The sequence below is a fragment of the Salvelinus alpinus genome, chromosome 20 (assembly GCF_045679555.1).
Source record: "Salvelinus alpinus chromosome 20, SLU_Salpinus.1, whole genome shotgun sequence".
NCBI classification, from domain to species: Eukaryota; Metazoa; Chordata; class Actinopteri; order Salmoniformes; family Salmonidae; genus Salvelinus; species Salvelinus alpinus.
Window position 1 is genome coordinate 14,773,636 of NC_092105.1, and position 19,047 is coordinate 14,792,682.

General features: G+C 41.6%; 1 protein-coding gene across 1 annotated transcript in view; it reads left to right on the forward strand.

Annotated features, from left to right (window-relative positions):
- LOC139546334 (beta-galactoside alpha-2,6-sialyltransferase 2-like) overlaps nt 1–19,047 on the forward strand; it is a 99,870-nt gene that overhangs the window by 66,019 nt on the left and 14,804 nt on the right. The window contains exons 3-4 of the mRNA XM_071354615.1: nt 11,723–11,820; nt 18,321–18,422. Coding sequence (XP_071210716.1) covers nt 11,723–11,820; nt 18,321–18,422 — 200 coding nt within the window. The remainder of the gene's footprint in view (nt 1–11,722; nt 11,821–18,320; nt 18,423–19,047) is intronic.

Consider the following 19,047-nt stretch of genomic DNA (forward strand, 5'->3'; position numbering starts at 1 on the left):
TTCTCCATATTCTTATTGTTTGATCCTATGGTCAATTTACTAGTGAGTCAAGCCACCCCTGTTCTCCTTTTTATCCTGGCCACTCGATTTTGCACCGCTGTCTACCCTTCAGGCTATTTTTTAGACCGTAGCTTCTGTAGACACAGAGTGTCTGACGGCCTGTTTTTTTCCTCCTTCTTTGTTTCACCGTACGCGAATTCTTAATGTGTCCTGGATTCCACTATTTATCTTAACCAACCTAGATTCATTTTTAACTTTATAGTATAATTTCAATTTATTGGCGCTCCTACTTTCTGTTTTGTTTCACACTTTTCTATCCGTATTTATACTATTCGGTTAACGCCTTTTTAAGTATTTTTATTTATTCTTTGTTTTGACACCTTTTTTAGTAATTCTACTATGGTCGCTTATTACTTTATCACATCAGTGTTTTTATCCTTGATTACAACTTATTTTACTTCGATGTTTCTTAATTTCGTTCCCTCTGCCTAATAGCAGTTAACAGCACCCTTCCTCAACGTTCTACTCTATTCACAGGAAGGCTGCGAGCTCCCTCTTCTGGACGTTCTGCCTACACACACACAACTTGTCTTTCCTAATGTTCTATTTTTACACAGATCCACTCATTTCTTACAACATTCTCATTCATCCTTTTTATTTTTCACCTGTTCATTCAATCCCTTTGTTTTTACCTCAAAACAACTTAGTCTTTCTTTATTGACTTAATTCACTTCCTCCTACATAAGCCTAGACTGCTAAGATTTCTACAATATGACGAGACTACTGTCTAATCGGATCAGCTTGTCTTCATATCCTATTCACCCCCCAATACTGATCTTTTCTTCTATTATTAGAGTAGTATTGTGGCGTGACCTACTGAATTTCAAAACATTGTTAGCTAGACAGAGCGGTTTTTTATTCGCAGGATTTCTTTTGCATTTGAACGCCGCACAATCGGGCCAACGTTTTCCTGCACCTACATATTTCACCCGTACAGTCCTCCTTTCAGAGCGGAAACTATGAATATTTATTTAACTACTGATTTATGTTTTGACCGTATAAGTTACTTTTGCAGTTGAACGCCGCACAATCGGGCTAACGTTTTCCTACAACCTACTGATTTATGCTTTGACCGTATAAGCTACTTTTGCAGTTGAACGCCGCACAATCGGGCTAACGTTTTCCCTGCCTTCTAAATATTTCACCCGTTCAGTCCTTCTTTCAAAGCGGTAACCATGAAATATTTATTTAACTACTAAATATTCACCAACAGACCCTTCTGCCGCGACGTGAATATCCCACCCAAGCAGACCTTTTTAAAAATGTTCCTTTTTTAAAGAGCGGTATCGTGGCTTCCTAACTACTTATTTATGCAGTTCTCTGTTATCTCTAGAGCCGTTATTCATAAGTAACCTGTCCAAGCATTCCTTCTACTAATTTTATTGAAGAGGTATCACAGGATTTTCTACCTACATTTTCTGTTTTGACCGTATGGGCTGTCCCACATTATAGCCAACCATCTCAGCCAGATGCGCAAACAACCGCATCATTTAAGCTACACATTCGAACGGTCTGATCTGAACGAGCGCATGCATGCCCACTCTACATCTAACACAAGCAAAGTTCACAGCACCTATTCACTCAGTCTCTATACATGCGCATACATTTATATTTAATACAATTCCCCAAATTACACATACATGCAAATTCATTGAATTTAAAAGTTCTTTTGTATTTACTGGTTTCATTTTAGGAAATTTTAAAGAGAGACTTACGTGGCGCTCCTCTCGCTGAGACAGTATCTCTGAAGCAATCTTACACAAACATTTCAACTATTGTAAGAACTTGCTTACCGTCTAGTTGGGCGGCCACCCTTGTTTGCCAGATTGTCCAAAGAAACTATCTCCAGCCCTGAACGCCATTCCTCAGTCCCTGTCCCTCCTGGCTCAGCTCGCCAAATATGTCGTGGAAAATCATTTCAAATACAACGCTTATCAGAACTTGTAAATTCAAACATGCTCTTTATTACAACTGTACAGCCCACTGGCATGTCCCCGCGGAACACACCCCGCGGAACACACACCCTCAGAAGTCCAGTCCTTTATATTTATATCCACATAGTATTGTCCATCCCTTATGAAGTCATTCACCACCATCTGCTTTCAATTAGTTTATAATGGTGGCCGGACCCTCTATCCCAGTGTGTGCAATTCCTTTAAGCGCCTCTCTGTCTGACATGTATGTTTGTAATAGAATGGTCAGACCATATGTCTAGTGTCCAATTGCCTTTAAGCGCCTCTCTGTCTGACATGTATGTTTGTAATAGAATGGTCAGACCATATGTCTAGTGTCCAATTGCCTTTAAGCGCCTCTCTGGTATGTGTGCCTCCAGTGGAATGTGCAGACCACAAGTCCAGTGTGTCCAACTGTTTCAAGTGCCCATGTGTCTGATCAGTCCGTCAGCACAATGGAGAAAACAAGAGGGCCAGAACGTCCCCTAGTATATCTCCATTACCACAGTCTCATGATCAACGTGAACATGTGGCTCGCTACTTTAATGTTCAGCTGTCTTATGTTACTACTACAGCAGTTGTAAATGAGAACTTGTTCTCAACTAGCTTACCTGGTTAAATAAAGGGGAATTGAATTTTTTTTTTTTTTAACAGCCTCCACTCTTCTGGGAAGGCTTTCCACTAGATGTTGGAACATTGTTGCAGGGACTGACTTCCATTCAGCCACAAGAGCATTTGTGAGTTCGGGCACTGATGTTGGGCGATTAGGCCTGGCTCGCAGTCGGTGTTCCAATTCATCCCAAAGGTGATCGATGGGGTTGAGTTCAGGGCTCTGTGCAGGCCAGATGGGGAAGCGTGATTCATCTTTCCAGAGAACGTGTTTCCACTGCTTCAGAGTCCAATGACAGGGAACTTGACACCACTCCAGCCGTCACTTAAAATCAAACTTTATTAGTCACATGCGCCGAATACAACAGGTGTAGTAGACCTTACAGTGAAATGCTTACTTACAAGCCCCTAACCAACAATGCAGTTTTAAAAAAATGAATAAGAATAAGAAATAAAAGTAACAAGTAGTTAAAGAGCAACAGTAAAATAACAATAGCAAGACTATATACAGGGGTGTACCGGTACAGAGTCAATGTGCGGGGGCACCGGTTAGTCGAGATAATTGAGGTAATATGTACATGTAGGTAGAGTTATTAAAGTGACTATGCATAGATAATAACAGAGAGTAGCAGCGGTGTAAAAGAGGGGGAGGGGGCGGGGTGGGCAATGCAAATAGTTTGTGTAGCCATGGAAACCCATTTCATGGTTGGTTGGTCGGTTGGTGAGTGAGTGAGTGAGTGAGTGAGTGAGTGAGTGAGTGAGTGAGTGAGTGAGTGAGTGAGTGAGTGAGTGAGTGAGTGAGTGAGTGAGTGAGTGAGTGAGTGAGTGAGTGAGTGAGTGAGTGAGTGGGTTGGTTGGTTGGTCGGTCGGTGAATCCGGAATCTGGTGACTGTTGTGTTTGTGGTTATCAGTAACCATTGGATGGTCTTATCTCTGCTTTGTCTGTCATAGCAAGAATAGATGTACTGTACATACTGAACATACTGCTGTATATATAGTGTATGTGGACACCCCTTCAAATTAGTGGATTCGGCTATTTCAGCCACACCCGTTTCTGACAGGTGTATAAAATCGAGCACACCGCCATGCAATCTCCATAGACAAACATTGGCAGTAGAATGGCTTTACTAAAGAGCTCAGTGGCACCGTCACAGGATGCCACCTTTCCAACAAGTCAGTTCGTTAAATGTCTACCCTACTAGAGCTGCCCCGGCCAACTGTAAGTGCTCTAATTGTGAAGTGCAAACGTCTAGAAGCAACAACGGCCACTCACCAACCAACCAACCGACCAACCCAACCAACCAACCAACCAACCAACCAACCAACCAACCCACTCACCAACCAACCGATCTAGGGGGAACTCCTGCATGATAAAGACCTTTGTGATGAGCCACATAATAAACCCATTCAGTATTGAACCTCTGTGAGGTTAGAAGAGCCAAACCTTGTTTAATTAACTGTATAGATCGGCGAACAGGATCTCAAACCACATTGATCTCACTTACTCACTTAGTTACGCCAAATTGAGAGCTTGGTTCTATCTGCTAAAAGATGATTCTGAGATAGTTGGCTTTAAAGTTCAGAACCCTAATTGGTTTGAATGGTGTCAGCTATTTTTTAAATCTTATTCTTTTGAACATAACAACATGAATTGGGGTATTTATAATACTATATAGGTAGAGAACATTGCACGGATTAAGGCTATGTCAATAACTACATTTTGACCAAAATCTAGATAGAACCTTATAGTCCCAATAGGTGTTTCTGAACTCCTGAGGTGGAAATGCCTTCCTGTCTTCCTTCACGGCAAGGTGTGTGTGTGTGTGTGTGTGTGTGTGTGTGTGTGTGTGTGTGTGTGTGTGTGTGTGTGTGTGTGTGTGTGTGTGTGTGTGTGTGTGTGTGTGTGTGTGTGTGTGTGTGTGTGTGTGTGTGTGTGTGTGTGTGTGTGTGTGTGTGTGTGTGTGTGTGTGTGTGTGTGTGTACAAGCATGTGAGCGTGTGTTTGGGATTATAGTCCGTAAAGTGAGAGGTTTGTGAATCTGTTGTCATCTGTACTGTACTGTTTTGCTGCCACCATGTTGTGAATTGACTGAATAACACCCTCAACGGCCTTTTATGTTCAAGTCCTCTCACCACCTCACCGCTCTCTCCCTCCACATCTTTCCACCTCCACCCCCTATCACACACTGTCCTTCTGAATTCCAAATAGACCCATTCCTTGGCTATCACTTACCTTATCCACTATTAGAGCCATTACCATATGGCTTGTACATGGCTGTTCATTTGAAATCTAAGAAGTACGTTTTGAGATGAAGACTGTGGATCCAGTAACATTACTCTATCAGGTATAGTCCTGGGACAAATAAATGGTCCCGTCCATCGGCCGTACGAGCTAGAGGCATGAAGACCAAAACCTACACTTTGAATGTCAGTGAGAACTTGGGAGTCCGTCCACAGGGGTTAAGCTAAGTGTTGATCTACTGAATGCCAATACCCTCCACATGGTTTACTGGTGTCATTGAGGAAGTGGAGGATAGCTTTGCTGTGGATGCCCATCCTTTGAAGTGTCAGCTCAACCATACATGATCGTTCATCCAAGTGTCATGTAGCCCTGCTGAAGTCACAATGGACTGCTCGAACAGTGGAGAGAGACTGATTAAGAGTCGCTGAGCTTAGCCATAACCATCAATCATAACTGTGTGTGTGTGTGCGCACGTGCGTGTGTGTGTGGAGGCCTATGTGTGTATCTGTGTACGTTCATGTGTGTGCAGGCCAGTAGGACACACTCCCTGTCTCTATACTGTGTACTAGCCTGTTGATAGCCTCTAGGCTAGACTAGGTTCAGTCTGAAAATGTTGTTTCCTGGTGGTGATTGATGATGTGTCATACAGTTCATACTGGAAGCAGACCAGTGCCTGTCAAAGTCCCTTCAGTTACACACGTTGACCACAAGGCTGCGCTCTTTCTGTGTCTATGAGTAGTTATACTGTCATGTACAAAGCACAGAGCTAAATCCTGCACCAGATCGTTCATGTACCGGATTGTTCATGTCAAATGGCTATTCACGCTTACCAGTCATTCAGCTCAAGTGTTTTGACTATGGCTGAAAGCAGAGTGCTTTTTCTGTCTCTATGGATGGAGTGAGGGAGGAGAGGAGCTGCCAGGGTGAAGGGGAAGAGGTCACTTCTTTCAGGCCAGGGAGACTTGCTAGTGAAGTGCTTCAACTCAACTGCAGGCTCTCAGGATATCCCTGGAGGTAAAGAAGATGCAGGTGCTCCTGCTCTCTCTCTCACGCTCTCTTTCTCTCTATAAATATTTTGGGCTCTTTGTGGATATAACCCTCTTTGTCTGTTTGAGCCGTAGGTTAACATTGTGTGTGTGTGTGTGTGTGTGTGTGTGTGTGTGTGTGTGTGTGTGTGTGTGTGTGTGTGTGTGTGTGTGTGTGTGTGTGTGTGTGTGTGTGTGTGTGTGTGTGTGTGTGTGTGTGTGTGTGTGTGTGTGTGTGTGTGTGAATCCTGTTTGTTCTAATTCCCCTGAGCCACCACCTTAACCAGCTAAATCAAAGTATTTGACCAGAGTAAACAGTGTGGACCAGCTAAATTGTCACAGAGCCTGGAGTGGTGGGTGCGGAGTCAAACGCAGAGAGCAGAGGATACTGGGGAAACCGGACTTTATTTCGGTTTCCAATGCGAACGCCCAAAACAACAGGCGAAATAATCACAAAAATTTCCAACCCAACACAGGGCACAAACAGACAGGAACACTACACGCACAACCTGACTAACAGAAACAAGCCCACACAAAAACAGGCGGGCCTAACAGGCTTAAGCAGTCCTGAATCAAAACAAAATAAGAGATAGGTGCAACCAATAAGACAAAACAAACAGAAAAGGAAAAGGGGATCGGTGGCAGCTAGTAGACCGGCGACGACGACCGCCGAGCGCCGCCCGAACAGGCAGGGGAGCCACCTTCGGTGGGAGTCGTGACATGGAGGCGGTGGAAGTCCCTCAGTAGTGATGGGTCCAAGATGTCCCCCACCGGTACCCAGCACCTCTCCTCCGGACCGTACCCCTCCCAGTCCACGAGGTACTGTAGGCCCCTCACCCGGCGTCTAGAGTCCAGAATAGAACGTACAGTGTACGCCGGGGACCCCTCGATGTCCAGAGGGGGCGCAGGGACCTCCGGGCACCTCACCTTCCTGCAGGGCACCAGCCACCACTGGCCTGAGGAGAGACACATGAAACGAGGGGTTAATACGATAGTAAGAAGGAAGCTGTAACCTATAACACACCTCGTTTATCCTCCTTAGGACTTTAAATGGCCCCACACACTGCGGCCCCAGCTTCCGGCAGGGCAGGCGAAGGGGCAGGTTTCGGGTCGAGAGCCAGACCCGGTCCCCCGGTGCGAACACGGGGGCCTCACTGCGGCGCCGGTCAGCGCTCCTCTTCTGCCGTCCACCAGCTTGTTTCAGTGATTCCTGGACGGCTCTCCAGGTCTCCTTCGAGCGCTGCACCCACTCCTCCACCGCAGGAGCTTCGGTCTGGCTCTGATGCCATGGGGCCAGGACCGGCTGGTAGCCCAACATGCACTGGAACGGTGACATGTTAGTGGAGGAGTGGCGGAGGGAATTCTGAGCCACCTCCGCAAATGGGACGTACCTCGCCCATTCACCAGGCCGGTCCTGGCAATACGACCGCAGAAACCTACACTGAGGAGGTGCAGGTTCCAACCGTAACGCCCGCTCGATTTCCGCGTCCACCTCCCATACCACCGGTGCTACCAGACATGAAGCTGGAAGGATGGGAGTAGGATCGATGAACCGCTCCTCGGTGTCATAGAGACGGGACAGCGCGTCAGCCTTAGTATTAAGGGAGCCTGGCCTATAGGAGATCGTGAAACGAAATCGGGTAAAAAACATGGCCCACCTGGCCTGACGCGGATTCAATCTCCTCGCTGCCCGGATATACTCGAGATTACGATGGTCAGTCCAGATGAGGAAAGGGTGCTTGGCCCCCTCAAGCCAATGTCTCCACACCTTCAGAGCTTTGACCACAGCTAACAACTCCCGGTCCCCCACGTCATAGTTCCGCTCCGCCGGACCGAGTTTTCTCGAGAAGAAAGCGCAGGGGCGGAGTTTCGGTGGCGTGCCCGAGCGCTGTGATAGCACGGCTCCAATCCCAGCCTCGGACGCGTCCACCTCCACTATGAACGCCAAAGAGGGGTCCGGATGAGCCAGCACGGGAGCGTCGGTGAACAGCTCCTTCAGACGACTGAAGGCTCTATCCGCCTCCGCTGACCACCGTAAATGCGCCGGCCCCCCCTTCAGCAGTGAGGTAATGAGAGCAGCCACCTGACCAAAACCCCGGATAAACCTCCGGTAGTAATTGGCAAACCCTAAAAAACGCTGCACCTCCTTTACCGTGGTCGGAGTCGGCCAATTACGCACGGCTGTAACGGGGTCACACTCCATCACCACCCCAGAGGTGGAAATGCGATAACCCAGGAAGGAAACGGCATGTTTGGAGAACACACATTTCTCAGCCTTGACGTACAGATCATGCTCCAGCAGTCGCCCAAGTACTCTATGCACCAGAGACACATGCGCAGCGCGTGTGGCAGAATAGATCAGTATATCATCGACATACACCACCACACCCTGCCCGTGCAGGTCCCTGATAATCTCGTCTACGAAAGATTGGAAAACGGCTGGAGCATTCTTCAACCCATACGGCATGACGAGGTACTCATAATGGCCAGATGTGGTACTAAACGCGGTCTTCCACTCATCTCCCTCCCGGATACGCACCAAATTATACGCACTCCTAAGGTCCAGTTTTGTGAAAAAACGCGCCCCGTGAAATGATTCCACCACCTTGGCGATGAGCGGTAGCGGGTAACTAAACCCCACTGTGATGAATTTACACCTCTATAATCAATGCACGGACGCAGACCTCCCTCCTTTTTCTTCACAAAAAAGAAGCTCGAGGAGACGGGTGACGTGCAGGGCCGAATGTACCCCTGTCCCAGAGATTCAGTGACATATGTCTCCATAGCCACTGTCTCCTCCTGGGACAACAGGTACACGTGACTCCTGGGAAGTGCAGCGTTTACCAGGAGGTTTATCGCGCAAACCCCTCGTCGATGAGGTGGTAATTGGGTCGCCTTCTTCTTACAGAAGGCGATAGCCAAATCGGCATATTCAGAGGGAATGCGCACAGTGGAAACCTGGTCTGGACTCTCCACCGTCGTCGCACCGATGGAAACTCCTCTGCACCTACCTGAAAACTCCTCTGACCACCCTCGGAGATCCCCCTGTTTCCATGAAATCTCAGGATTGTGATTAGCCAGCCAGGGAATCCCCAGCACCACTGGAAATGCAGGTGAATCAATAAGGAAGAGACTAATCCGCTCCTTATGATCCCCCTGCGTTACCATGTCCAGTAGAACCGTGGCCTCCCTGGCCAGCCCTGACCCTAATGGTCGGCTATCTAAGGAGTGCACGGGGAAGGGTTGGTCTAGCGGCACCAGGGGAATCCCTAGCCTTAATGCGAGTCCACGATCCATAAAGGTCCCAGCTGCGCCTGAATCGACTAGCGCTTTATGCTGTAGAGAGGAAGAAAAGTCAGAGAAAGAAATTAGTAGGAACATATGACCAACAGGGAGCTCTGGGTGAGTCTGGTGCTGACTCACCTGGGGTGAACGAGGAGTGCTCTGCCTGCCCTCCCGACTCCCAGACGAGCTCCTCCAGCACCGATCGGCAGTGTGTCCTCTCCGACCACACCTGGTGCAGGAGGAGCCTCCTCCTCCTGTCCCCCTCGATGCGGCCCCCCCTAACTCCATGGGGATTGGAGCGGGAGGGCCGGGAGGTGGAACCAACAGGGCCCGTTCTGGACGCCCGCGGGCAGCCAGCAGGTTGTCTAGTCGGATCAACATGTCCATGAGTTTGTCGAGGGAGAGGGTGGCGTCCCGACAAGCTAACTCCCTGCGGACGTCCTCCCGGAGGCTACAACGATAGTGGTCCATCAGGGCCCTGTCGTTCCACCCCGCCCCAGCGGCCAAGGTCCGGAACTCCAAAGTCCTGCGCGCTCCTCGTCTCCTGTCGCAAGTGAAACAGCCGTTCAACTCGGGGTAGTGGTACCTCGCCGAGTCTGGGCCATTCCACACTGCGTTGGCCCACTCCAGGGCTCGACCCGTCAGACAGGAGAAGAGGACGCTCACGCTCGCCTCCCCCGAGGGAGTCGGACGAACGGTAGCCAGGTACAGCTCCAGCTGTAGTAAGAACCTCTGGCACATAGCCGCCGTTCCATTGTACTCCCTGGGGAGCGCCAGACGCAGAGCACTGGATCCAGACGCCATAGGAGGGGTAGGTGGTGCTGGTGGAGGAGGAGCTGGGGGTGAGGTAGGGAGGCCATTCCTCTCCCATCGGTCCATCCTCTCCATCATTTGGTCCATTGCCGACCCGATACGGTGGAGAATGGCCGTATGATGGAGGACTCGCTCCTCCATGGATGGGAGAGGAGGTGCAGCTGCTCCTGCTGACTCCATAGGGGTGCGGGCTTCTGTCACAGAGCCTGGAGTGGTGGGTGCGGAGTCAAACGCAGAGAGCAGAGGATACTGGGGAAACCGGACTTTATTTCGGTTTCCAATGCGAACGCCCAAAACAACAGGCGAAATAATCACAAAAATGTCCAACCCAACACAGGGCACAAACAGACAGGAACACTACACGCACAACCTGACTAACAGAAACAAGCCCGCACAAAAACAGGCGGGCCTAACAGGCTTAAATAGTCCTGAATCAAAACAAAATAAGAGACAGGTGCAACCAATAAGACAAAACAAACAGAAAAGGAAAAGGGGATCGGTGGCAGCTAGTAGACCGGCGACGACGAGCGCCGAGCGCCGCCCGAACAGGCAGGGGAGTCGTGACATAAATCATAGTATTTGACCAGAGTAAACAGTGTGGACCAGCTAAATCAAAGTATTTGACCAGAGTAAATAGTGTGGACCAGCTAAATCATAGTATTTGGCCAGAGTGAACATTGTGTACCAGCTAAATCATAGTATTTGGCCAGAGTAAACATTGTGGACCAGCTAAATCATAGTATTTGGCCAGAGTGAACATTGTGGACCAGCTAAATCATAGTATTTGGCCAGAGTAAACATTGTGGACCAGCTAAATCATAGTATTTGGCCAGAGTAAACATTGTGGACCAGCTAAATCATTGTATTTGACCAGAGTAAACAGTGTGGACCAGCTAAATCATACTATTTGGCCAGAGTGAACATTGTGGACCAGCTAAATCATACTATTTGGCCAGAGTGAACATTGTGGACCAGCTAAATCATAGTATTTGACCAGAGTAAACAGTGTGGACCAGCTAAATCATAGTATTTGACCAGAGTAAACATTGTGGACCAGCTAAATCATAGTATTTGACATAGTAAAAACCAGTTGGATGCCATCTAGGAGCTGGTCCTTTATGAGCACTTGAGTGATTGGCCTTCCATATTTCTTTTTGACTTAGTTTAATACAACTTGATTGTCTAAATTGAATGACACTTGATTTTCCTAGCAGAGTGGCATTTGATTTTCTTAGTTGAGTGGCATTTGATTTTCTTAGTTGAGTGGCATTTGATTTTCTTAGCTGAGTGGCATTTGATTTTCTTAGCTGAGTGGCATTTGATTTTCCTAGTTGAGTGGCATTTGATTTTCTTAGTTGAGTGGCATTTGATTTTCTTAGTTGAGTGGCATTTGATTTTCTTAGTTGAGTGGCATTTGATTTTCTTAGTTGAGTGGCATTTGATTTTCTTAGTTGAGTGGCATTTGATTTTCTTAGTTGAGTGGCATTTGATTTTCTTAGTTGAGTGGCATTTGATTTTCTTAGTTGAGTGGCATTTGATTTTCTTAGTTGAGTGGCATTTGATTTTCTTAGTTGCGTGGCATTTGATTTTCTTAGTTGAGTGGCATTTGATTTTCTTAGTTGAGTGGCATTTGATTTTCTTAGTTGCGTGGCATTTGATTTTCTTAGTTGAGTGGCATTTGATTTTCTTTCTTCAGTGACATTAAATTGACTTATGTTGTCTTTGTCTATCCCCCAGATTCCCATGATGCAGTTCTGCGGTTCAACACAGCACCTACAGAGGGCTATGAGAGGGACGTGGGGAACAAGACCACCATCCGCATCATTAACTCGCAGGTGTGTGTGTGTGTCAGTCAGGGATGAAGGAAGGATTTTTCACAGGGGGTGCTTATTATAAAATAATTTAAGCCCAATTTATATTTTTCTGGTTATCATTTCTGACATTTGGTAGGCTATTTGTCAACTCATCTATAATAAGATACATGAAGCTTCTCTTCTGTCATAACTTCTTGCTCAAGAAGACTAAATAAAGCGCTGCTCACCAGAATAATGTCAGAAAGCAATAGAATGAATGCATCAATAATCTGAAATGGTAAAGTTTTCTCTTTCATTTCTGCTTCTCTCGTGCATCGAGGACATTTAGGAGCCGGGGAGAAAACATACCATTCTTCTCCTGCAACAATTTACAAATGACATCAGTTTGACCGGTTTTAATGAAATGAAATACTGTGAAAACGATCAAACATTTTTCTGATGAGATTTCAGTTCGACTTGGATGCATTTATGTTTTTGAAATACTGTCAGTTTTATGTGATTGAGTTCCTAACCGCACATTCCCATTCTCTCAAGAGACGCTGAAAGAAAGAAATCCAATTTCTTCTCTCCTGTTCCAGAGACAAAATTAACATTTGGTGTAGCTACTATTTTAATACAAGAAATACATAATTATGCAGGAGTTAATATTATATTACTCTACAGGTTAGAGGTTATAGACCTATAGTTAATATTATATTACTCTACAGGTTAGAGGTTATAGACCTATAGTTAATATTATATTACTCTACAGGTTAGATGTTATAGACCTATAGTTAATATTATATTACTCTACAGGTTAGAGGTTATAGACCTATAGTTAATATTATATTACTCTACAGGTTAGAGGTTATAGACCTGTAGTTAATATTATATTACTCTACAGGTTAGAGGTTATAGACCTATAGTTAATATTATATTACTCTACAGGTTAGATGTTATAGACCTGTAGTTAATATTATATTACTCTACAGGTTAGATGTTATAGACATATAGTTAATATTATATTAGTCTACAGGTTAGACGTTATAGACCTATAGTTAATATTATATTACTCTACAGGTTAGATGTTATAGACCTATAGTTAATATTATATTACTCTACAGGTTAGAGGTTATAGACCTATAGTTAATATTATATTACTCTACAGGTTAGATGTTATAGACCTATAGTTAATATTATATTACTCTACAGGTTAGATGTTATAGACCTATAGTTAATATTATATTACTCTACAGGTTAGATGTTATAGACCTATAGTTAATATTATATTACTCTACAGGTTAGATGTTATAGACCTATAGTTAATATTATATTACTCTACAGGTTAGAGGTTATAGACCTATAGTTAATATTATATTACTCTACAGGTTAGATGTTATAGACCTATAGTTAATATTATATTACTCTACAGGTTAGAGGTTATAGACCTATAGTTAATATTATATTACTCTACAGGTTAGAGGTTATAGACCTATAGTTAATATTATATTACTCTACAGGTTAGATGTTATAGACCTATAGTTAATATTATATTACTCTACAGGTTAGATGTTATAGACCTATAGTTAATATTATATTACTCTACAGGTTAGATGTTATAGACCTATAGTTAATATTATATTAGTCTACAGGTTAGATGTTATAGACCTATAGTTAATATTATATTACTCTACAGGTTAGATGTTATAGACCTATAGTTAATATTATATTACTCTACAGGTTAGATGTTATAGACCTATAGTTAATATTATATTACTCTACAGGTTAGAGGTTATAGACCTATAGTTAATATTATATTACTCTACAGGTTAGATGTTATAGACCTATAGTTAATATTATATTACTCTACAGGTTAGAGGTTATAGACCTGTAGTTAATATTATATTACTCTACAGGTTAGAGGTTATAGACCTATAGTTAATATTATATTAGTCTACAGGTTAGATGTTATAGACCTATAGTTAATATTATATTACTCTACAGGTTAGAGGTTATAGACCTATAGTTAATATTATATTACTCTACAGGTTAGATGTTATAGACCTATAGTTAATATTATATTACTCTACAGGTTAGATGTTATAGACCTATAGTTAATATTATATTACTCTACAGGTTAGATGTTATAGACCTATAGTTAATATTATATTACTCTACAGGTTAGATGTTATAGACCTATAGTTAATATTATATTACTCTACAGGTTAGAGGTTATAGACCTATAGTTAATATTATATTACTCTACAGGTTAGATGTTATAGACCTATAGTTAATATTATATTACTCTACAGGTTAGAGGTTATAGACCTATAGTTAATATTATATTACTCTACAGGTTAGAGGTTATAGACCTATAGTTAATATTATATTACTCTACAGGTTAGATGTTATAGACCTATAGTTAATATTATATTAGTCTACAGGTTAGATGTTATAGACCTATAGTTAATATTATATTACTCTACAGGTTAGATGTTATAGACCTATAGTTAATATTATATTACTCTACAGGTTAGATGTTATAGACCTATAGTTAATATTATATTACTCTACAGGTTAGAGGTTATAGACCTATAGTTAATATTATATTACTCTACAGGTTAGATGTTATAGACCTATAGTTAATATTATATTACTCTACAGGTTAGAGGTTATAGACCTGTAGTTAATATTATATTACTCTACAGGTTAGAGGTTATAGACCTATAGTTAATATTATATTACTCTACAGGTTAGAGGTTATAGACCTGTAGTTAATATTATATTACTCTACAGGTTAGATGTTATAGACCTATAGTTAATATTATATTACTCTACAGGTTAGATGTTATAGACCTATAGTTAATATTATATTACTCTACAGGTTAGATGTTATAGACCTATAGTTAATATTATATTACTCTACAGGTTAGATGTTATAGACCTATAGTTAATATTATATTACTCTACAGGTTAGATGTTATAGACCTATAGTTAATATTATATTACTCTACAGGTTAGATGTTATAGACCTATAGTTAATATTATATTACTCTACAGGTTAGATGTTATAGACCTATAGTTAATATTATATTACTCTACAGGTTAGAGGTTATAGACCTATAGTTAATATTATATTACTCTACAGGTTAGATGTTATAGACCTATAGTTAATATTATATTACTCTACAGGTTAGATGTTATAGACCTGTAGTTAATATTATTTTACTCTACAGGTTAGAGGTTATAGACCTATAGTTAATATTATATTACTCTACAGGTTAGAGGTTATAGACCTATAGTTAATATTATATTACTCTACAGGTTAGAGGTTATAGACCTGTAGTTAATATTATATTACTCTACAGGTTAGATGTTATAGACCTATAGTTAATATTATATTACTCTACAGGTTAGATGTTATAGACCTGTAGTTAATATTATTTTACTCTACAGGTTAGAGGTTATAGACCTATAGTTAATATTATATTACTCTACAGGTTAGAGGTTATAGACCTATAGTTAATATTATATTACTCTACAGGTTAGAGGTTATAGACCTGTAGTTAATATTATATTACTCTACAGGTTAGATGTTATAGACCTATAGTTAATATTATATTACTCTACAGGTTAGATGTTATAGACCTATAGTTAATATTATATTACTCTACAGGTTAGATGTTATAGACCTATAGTTAATATTATATTACTCTACAGGTTAGATGTTATAGACCTATAGTTAATATTATATTACTCTACAGGTTAGATGTTATAGACCTATAGTTAATATTATATTACTCTACAGGTTAGATGTTATAGACCTATAGTTAATATTATATTACTCTACAGGTTAGATGTTATAGACCTATAGTTAATATTATATTACTCTACAGGTTAGATGTTATAGACCTATAGTTAATATTATATTACTCTACAGGTTAGAGGTTATAGACCTATAGTTAATATTATATTACTCTACAGGTTAGAGGTTATAGACCTATAGTTAATATTATATTACTCTACAGGTTAGATGTTATAGACCTATAGTTAATATTATATTACTCTACAGGTTAGAGGTTATAGACCTATAGTTAATATTATATTATTCTACAGGTTAGAGGTTATAGACCTATAGTTAATATTATATTACTCTACAGGTTAGAGGTTATAGACCTATAGTTAATATTATATTACTCTACAGGTTAGAGGTTATAGACCTATAGTTAATATTATATTACTCTACAGGTTAGAGGTTATAGACCTATAGTTAATATTATATTACTCTACAGGTTAGATGTTATAGACCTATAGTTAATATTATATTACTCTACAGGTTAGAGGTTATAGACCTGTAGTTAATATTATATTACTCTACAGGTTAGAGGTTATAGACCTATAGTTAATATTATATTACTCTACAGGTTAGAGGTTATAGACCTATAGTTAATATTATATTACTCTACAGGTTAGATGTTATAGACCTATAGTTAATATTATATTACTCTACAGGTTAGAGGTTATAGACCTGTAGTTAATATTATATTACTCTACAGGTTAGATGTTATAGACCTATAGTTAATATTATATTACTCTACAGGTTAGATGTTATAGACCTATAGTTAATGTTATATTACTCTACAGGTTAGATGTTATAGACCTATAGTTAATATTATATTACTCTACAGGTTAGAGATTATAGACCTGTAGTTAATATTATATTACTCTACAGGTTAGATGTTATAGACCTGTAGTTAATATTATATTACTCTACAGGTTAGAGGTTATAGACCTGTAGTTAATATTATATTACTCTACAGGTTAGAGGTTATAGACCTGTAGTTAATATTATATTACTCTACAGGTTAGAGGTTATAGACCTGTAGTTAATATTATATTACTCTACAGGTTAGAGGTTATAGACCTGTAGTTAATATTATATTACTCTACAGGTTAGAGGTTATAGACCTATAGTTAATATTATATTACTCTACAGGTTAGATGTTATAGACCTATAGTTAATATTATATTACTCTACAGGTTAGATGTTATAGACCTGTAGTTAATATTATATTACTCTACAGGTTAGAGGTTATAGACCTATAGTTAATATTATATTACTCTACAGGTTAGATGTTATAGACCTATAGTTAATATTATATTACTCTACAGGTTAGATGTTATAGACCTATAGTTAATATTATATTACTCTACAGGTTAGATGTTATAGACCTATAGTTAATATTATATTACTCTACAGGTTAGATGTTATAGACCTATAGTTAATATTATATTACTCTACAGGTTAGATGTTATAGACCTATAGTTAATATTATATTACTCTACAGGTTAGATGTTATAGACCTATAGTTAATATTATATTACTCTACAGGTTAGATGTTATAGACCTATAGTTAATATTATATTACTCTACAGGTTAGATGTTATAGACCTATAGTTAATATTATATTACTCTACAGGTTAGATGTTATAGACCTATAGTTAATATTATATTACTCTACAGGTTAGAGGTTATAGACCTATAGTTAATATTATATTACTCTACAGGTTAGATGTTATAGACCTATAGTTAATATTATATTACTCTACAGGTTAGAGGTTATAGACCTATAGTTAATATTATATTACTCTACAGGTTAGATGTTATAGACCTGTAGTTAATATTATATTACTCTACAGGTTAGATGTTATAGACCTATAGTTAATATTATATTACTCTACAGGTTAGATGTTATAGACCTATAGTTAATATTATATTACTCTACAGGTTAGATGTTATAGACCTATAGTTAATATTATATTACTCTACAGGTTAGAGGTTATAGACCTGCAGTCAGTTTCCAGATTTCAGTTACTATTCCATTTAGCCATCTAAGGTGTGCGGAAACCAGGGGGTGCCGCCACACCCCTTCCACGTCCTTCTTGTGTGTGTGTGTGTGTGTGTGTAATAACACTAATGTTCACGTCACAAACCAAGAGCAACGATAACAGGTTTCACAACACAGCATGAATATGTGCCTGCAATCAAGTATCATTTCCAAGGAGTGGTTCAGCATTTTGAATGAATAGGCCATCACACAACAACATGCATCCAATCATATCAGCCCGATTTGCATATGAATGACAATGTGGTTCAATCTAAGCATGGACACAGGCACGTGTGTGAGTGTGCGTGTGCGTGTGTGTGTGAACCAGCTGTCCTATTAGGGGGTGAGTGATCACCCTGCTTGATACCAGGGGTATTATGAATAAGGGGGAAATCACCACAGCTCCAGTTGAGTCATCTTCTCCCTTCTCCCACTCTCAGCACAGAGTACAATGGAGTAAACACCTACACGCAGACACACACTCTACTACTGTCACACTAACAATCAAAGCACCCACAGAGCACATTCCACTGTGGACCCACAGCTACCACAGATAGAGAGATAGAGCTATAGAGTGTGTGTGTTTTCACTAGTATGTGCACTGCAATGCTGCATCTAGTTTCCTGTGTCAACTTTGACCCCTCCCTTTTACAGATCCTGGCCAATCCTGATCACCGCTTCAACACCAGCTCCCTGTATAAGAACGTGACTCTGGTGGCCTGGGACCCTGCTCCGTATGCTGTCAATCTACACAAGGTGTGTGTGTCTGTGTGTTTGAAGCAGACACTATTCTCTTTTCTTACCTTGCCCCTCTGTCTGAGAAGCCCAGTAACGGCATCCAGAAGGCGATATGTAAACAGCGTCACTCAGCAGAGGCCCAAAGTCCTGTCGAATGGGTGGAGGATGGGCCAAGGTTACGATAGTAATGTTAATGAGGACCTGTAGTTGTGGAAGACCACACGTGGACAGTTTAGCCTCGTTGGTCTCTCGAACCCACGGGGACAGGTTAGCCTCGTTGGTCTTTCTAACCCACGGGGACAGGTTAGCCTCGTTGGTCTCTCTAACCTACGGGGACAGGTTAGCCTCGTTGGTCTCTCTAACCCACGGGGACAGTTTAGCCTCGTTGGTCTCTCTAACCCACGGGGACAGTTTAGCCTCGTTGGTCTCTCTAACCTACGGGGACAGGTTAGCCCCGTTGGTCTCTCTAACCCACGGGGACAGGTTAGCCTCGTTGGTCTCTCTAACCCACGGGGACAGGTTAGCCTCGTTGGTCTCGCTAACCCACGGGGACAGGTTAGCCTCGTTGGTCTTTCTAACCTACGGGGACAGGTTAGCCTCGTTGGTCTCTCTAACCCACGTGGACAGGTTAGCCTCGTTGGTC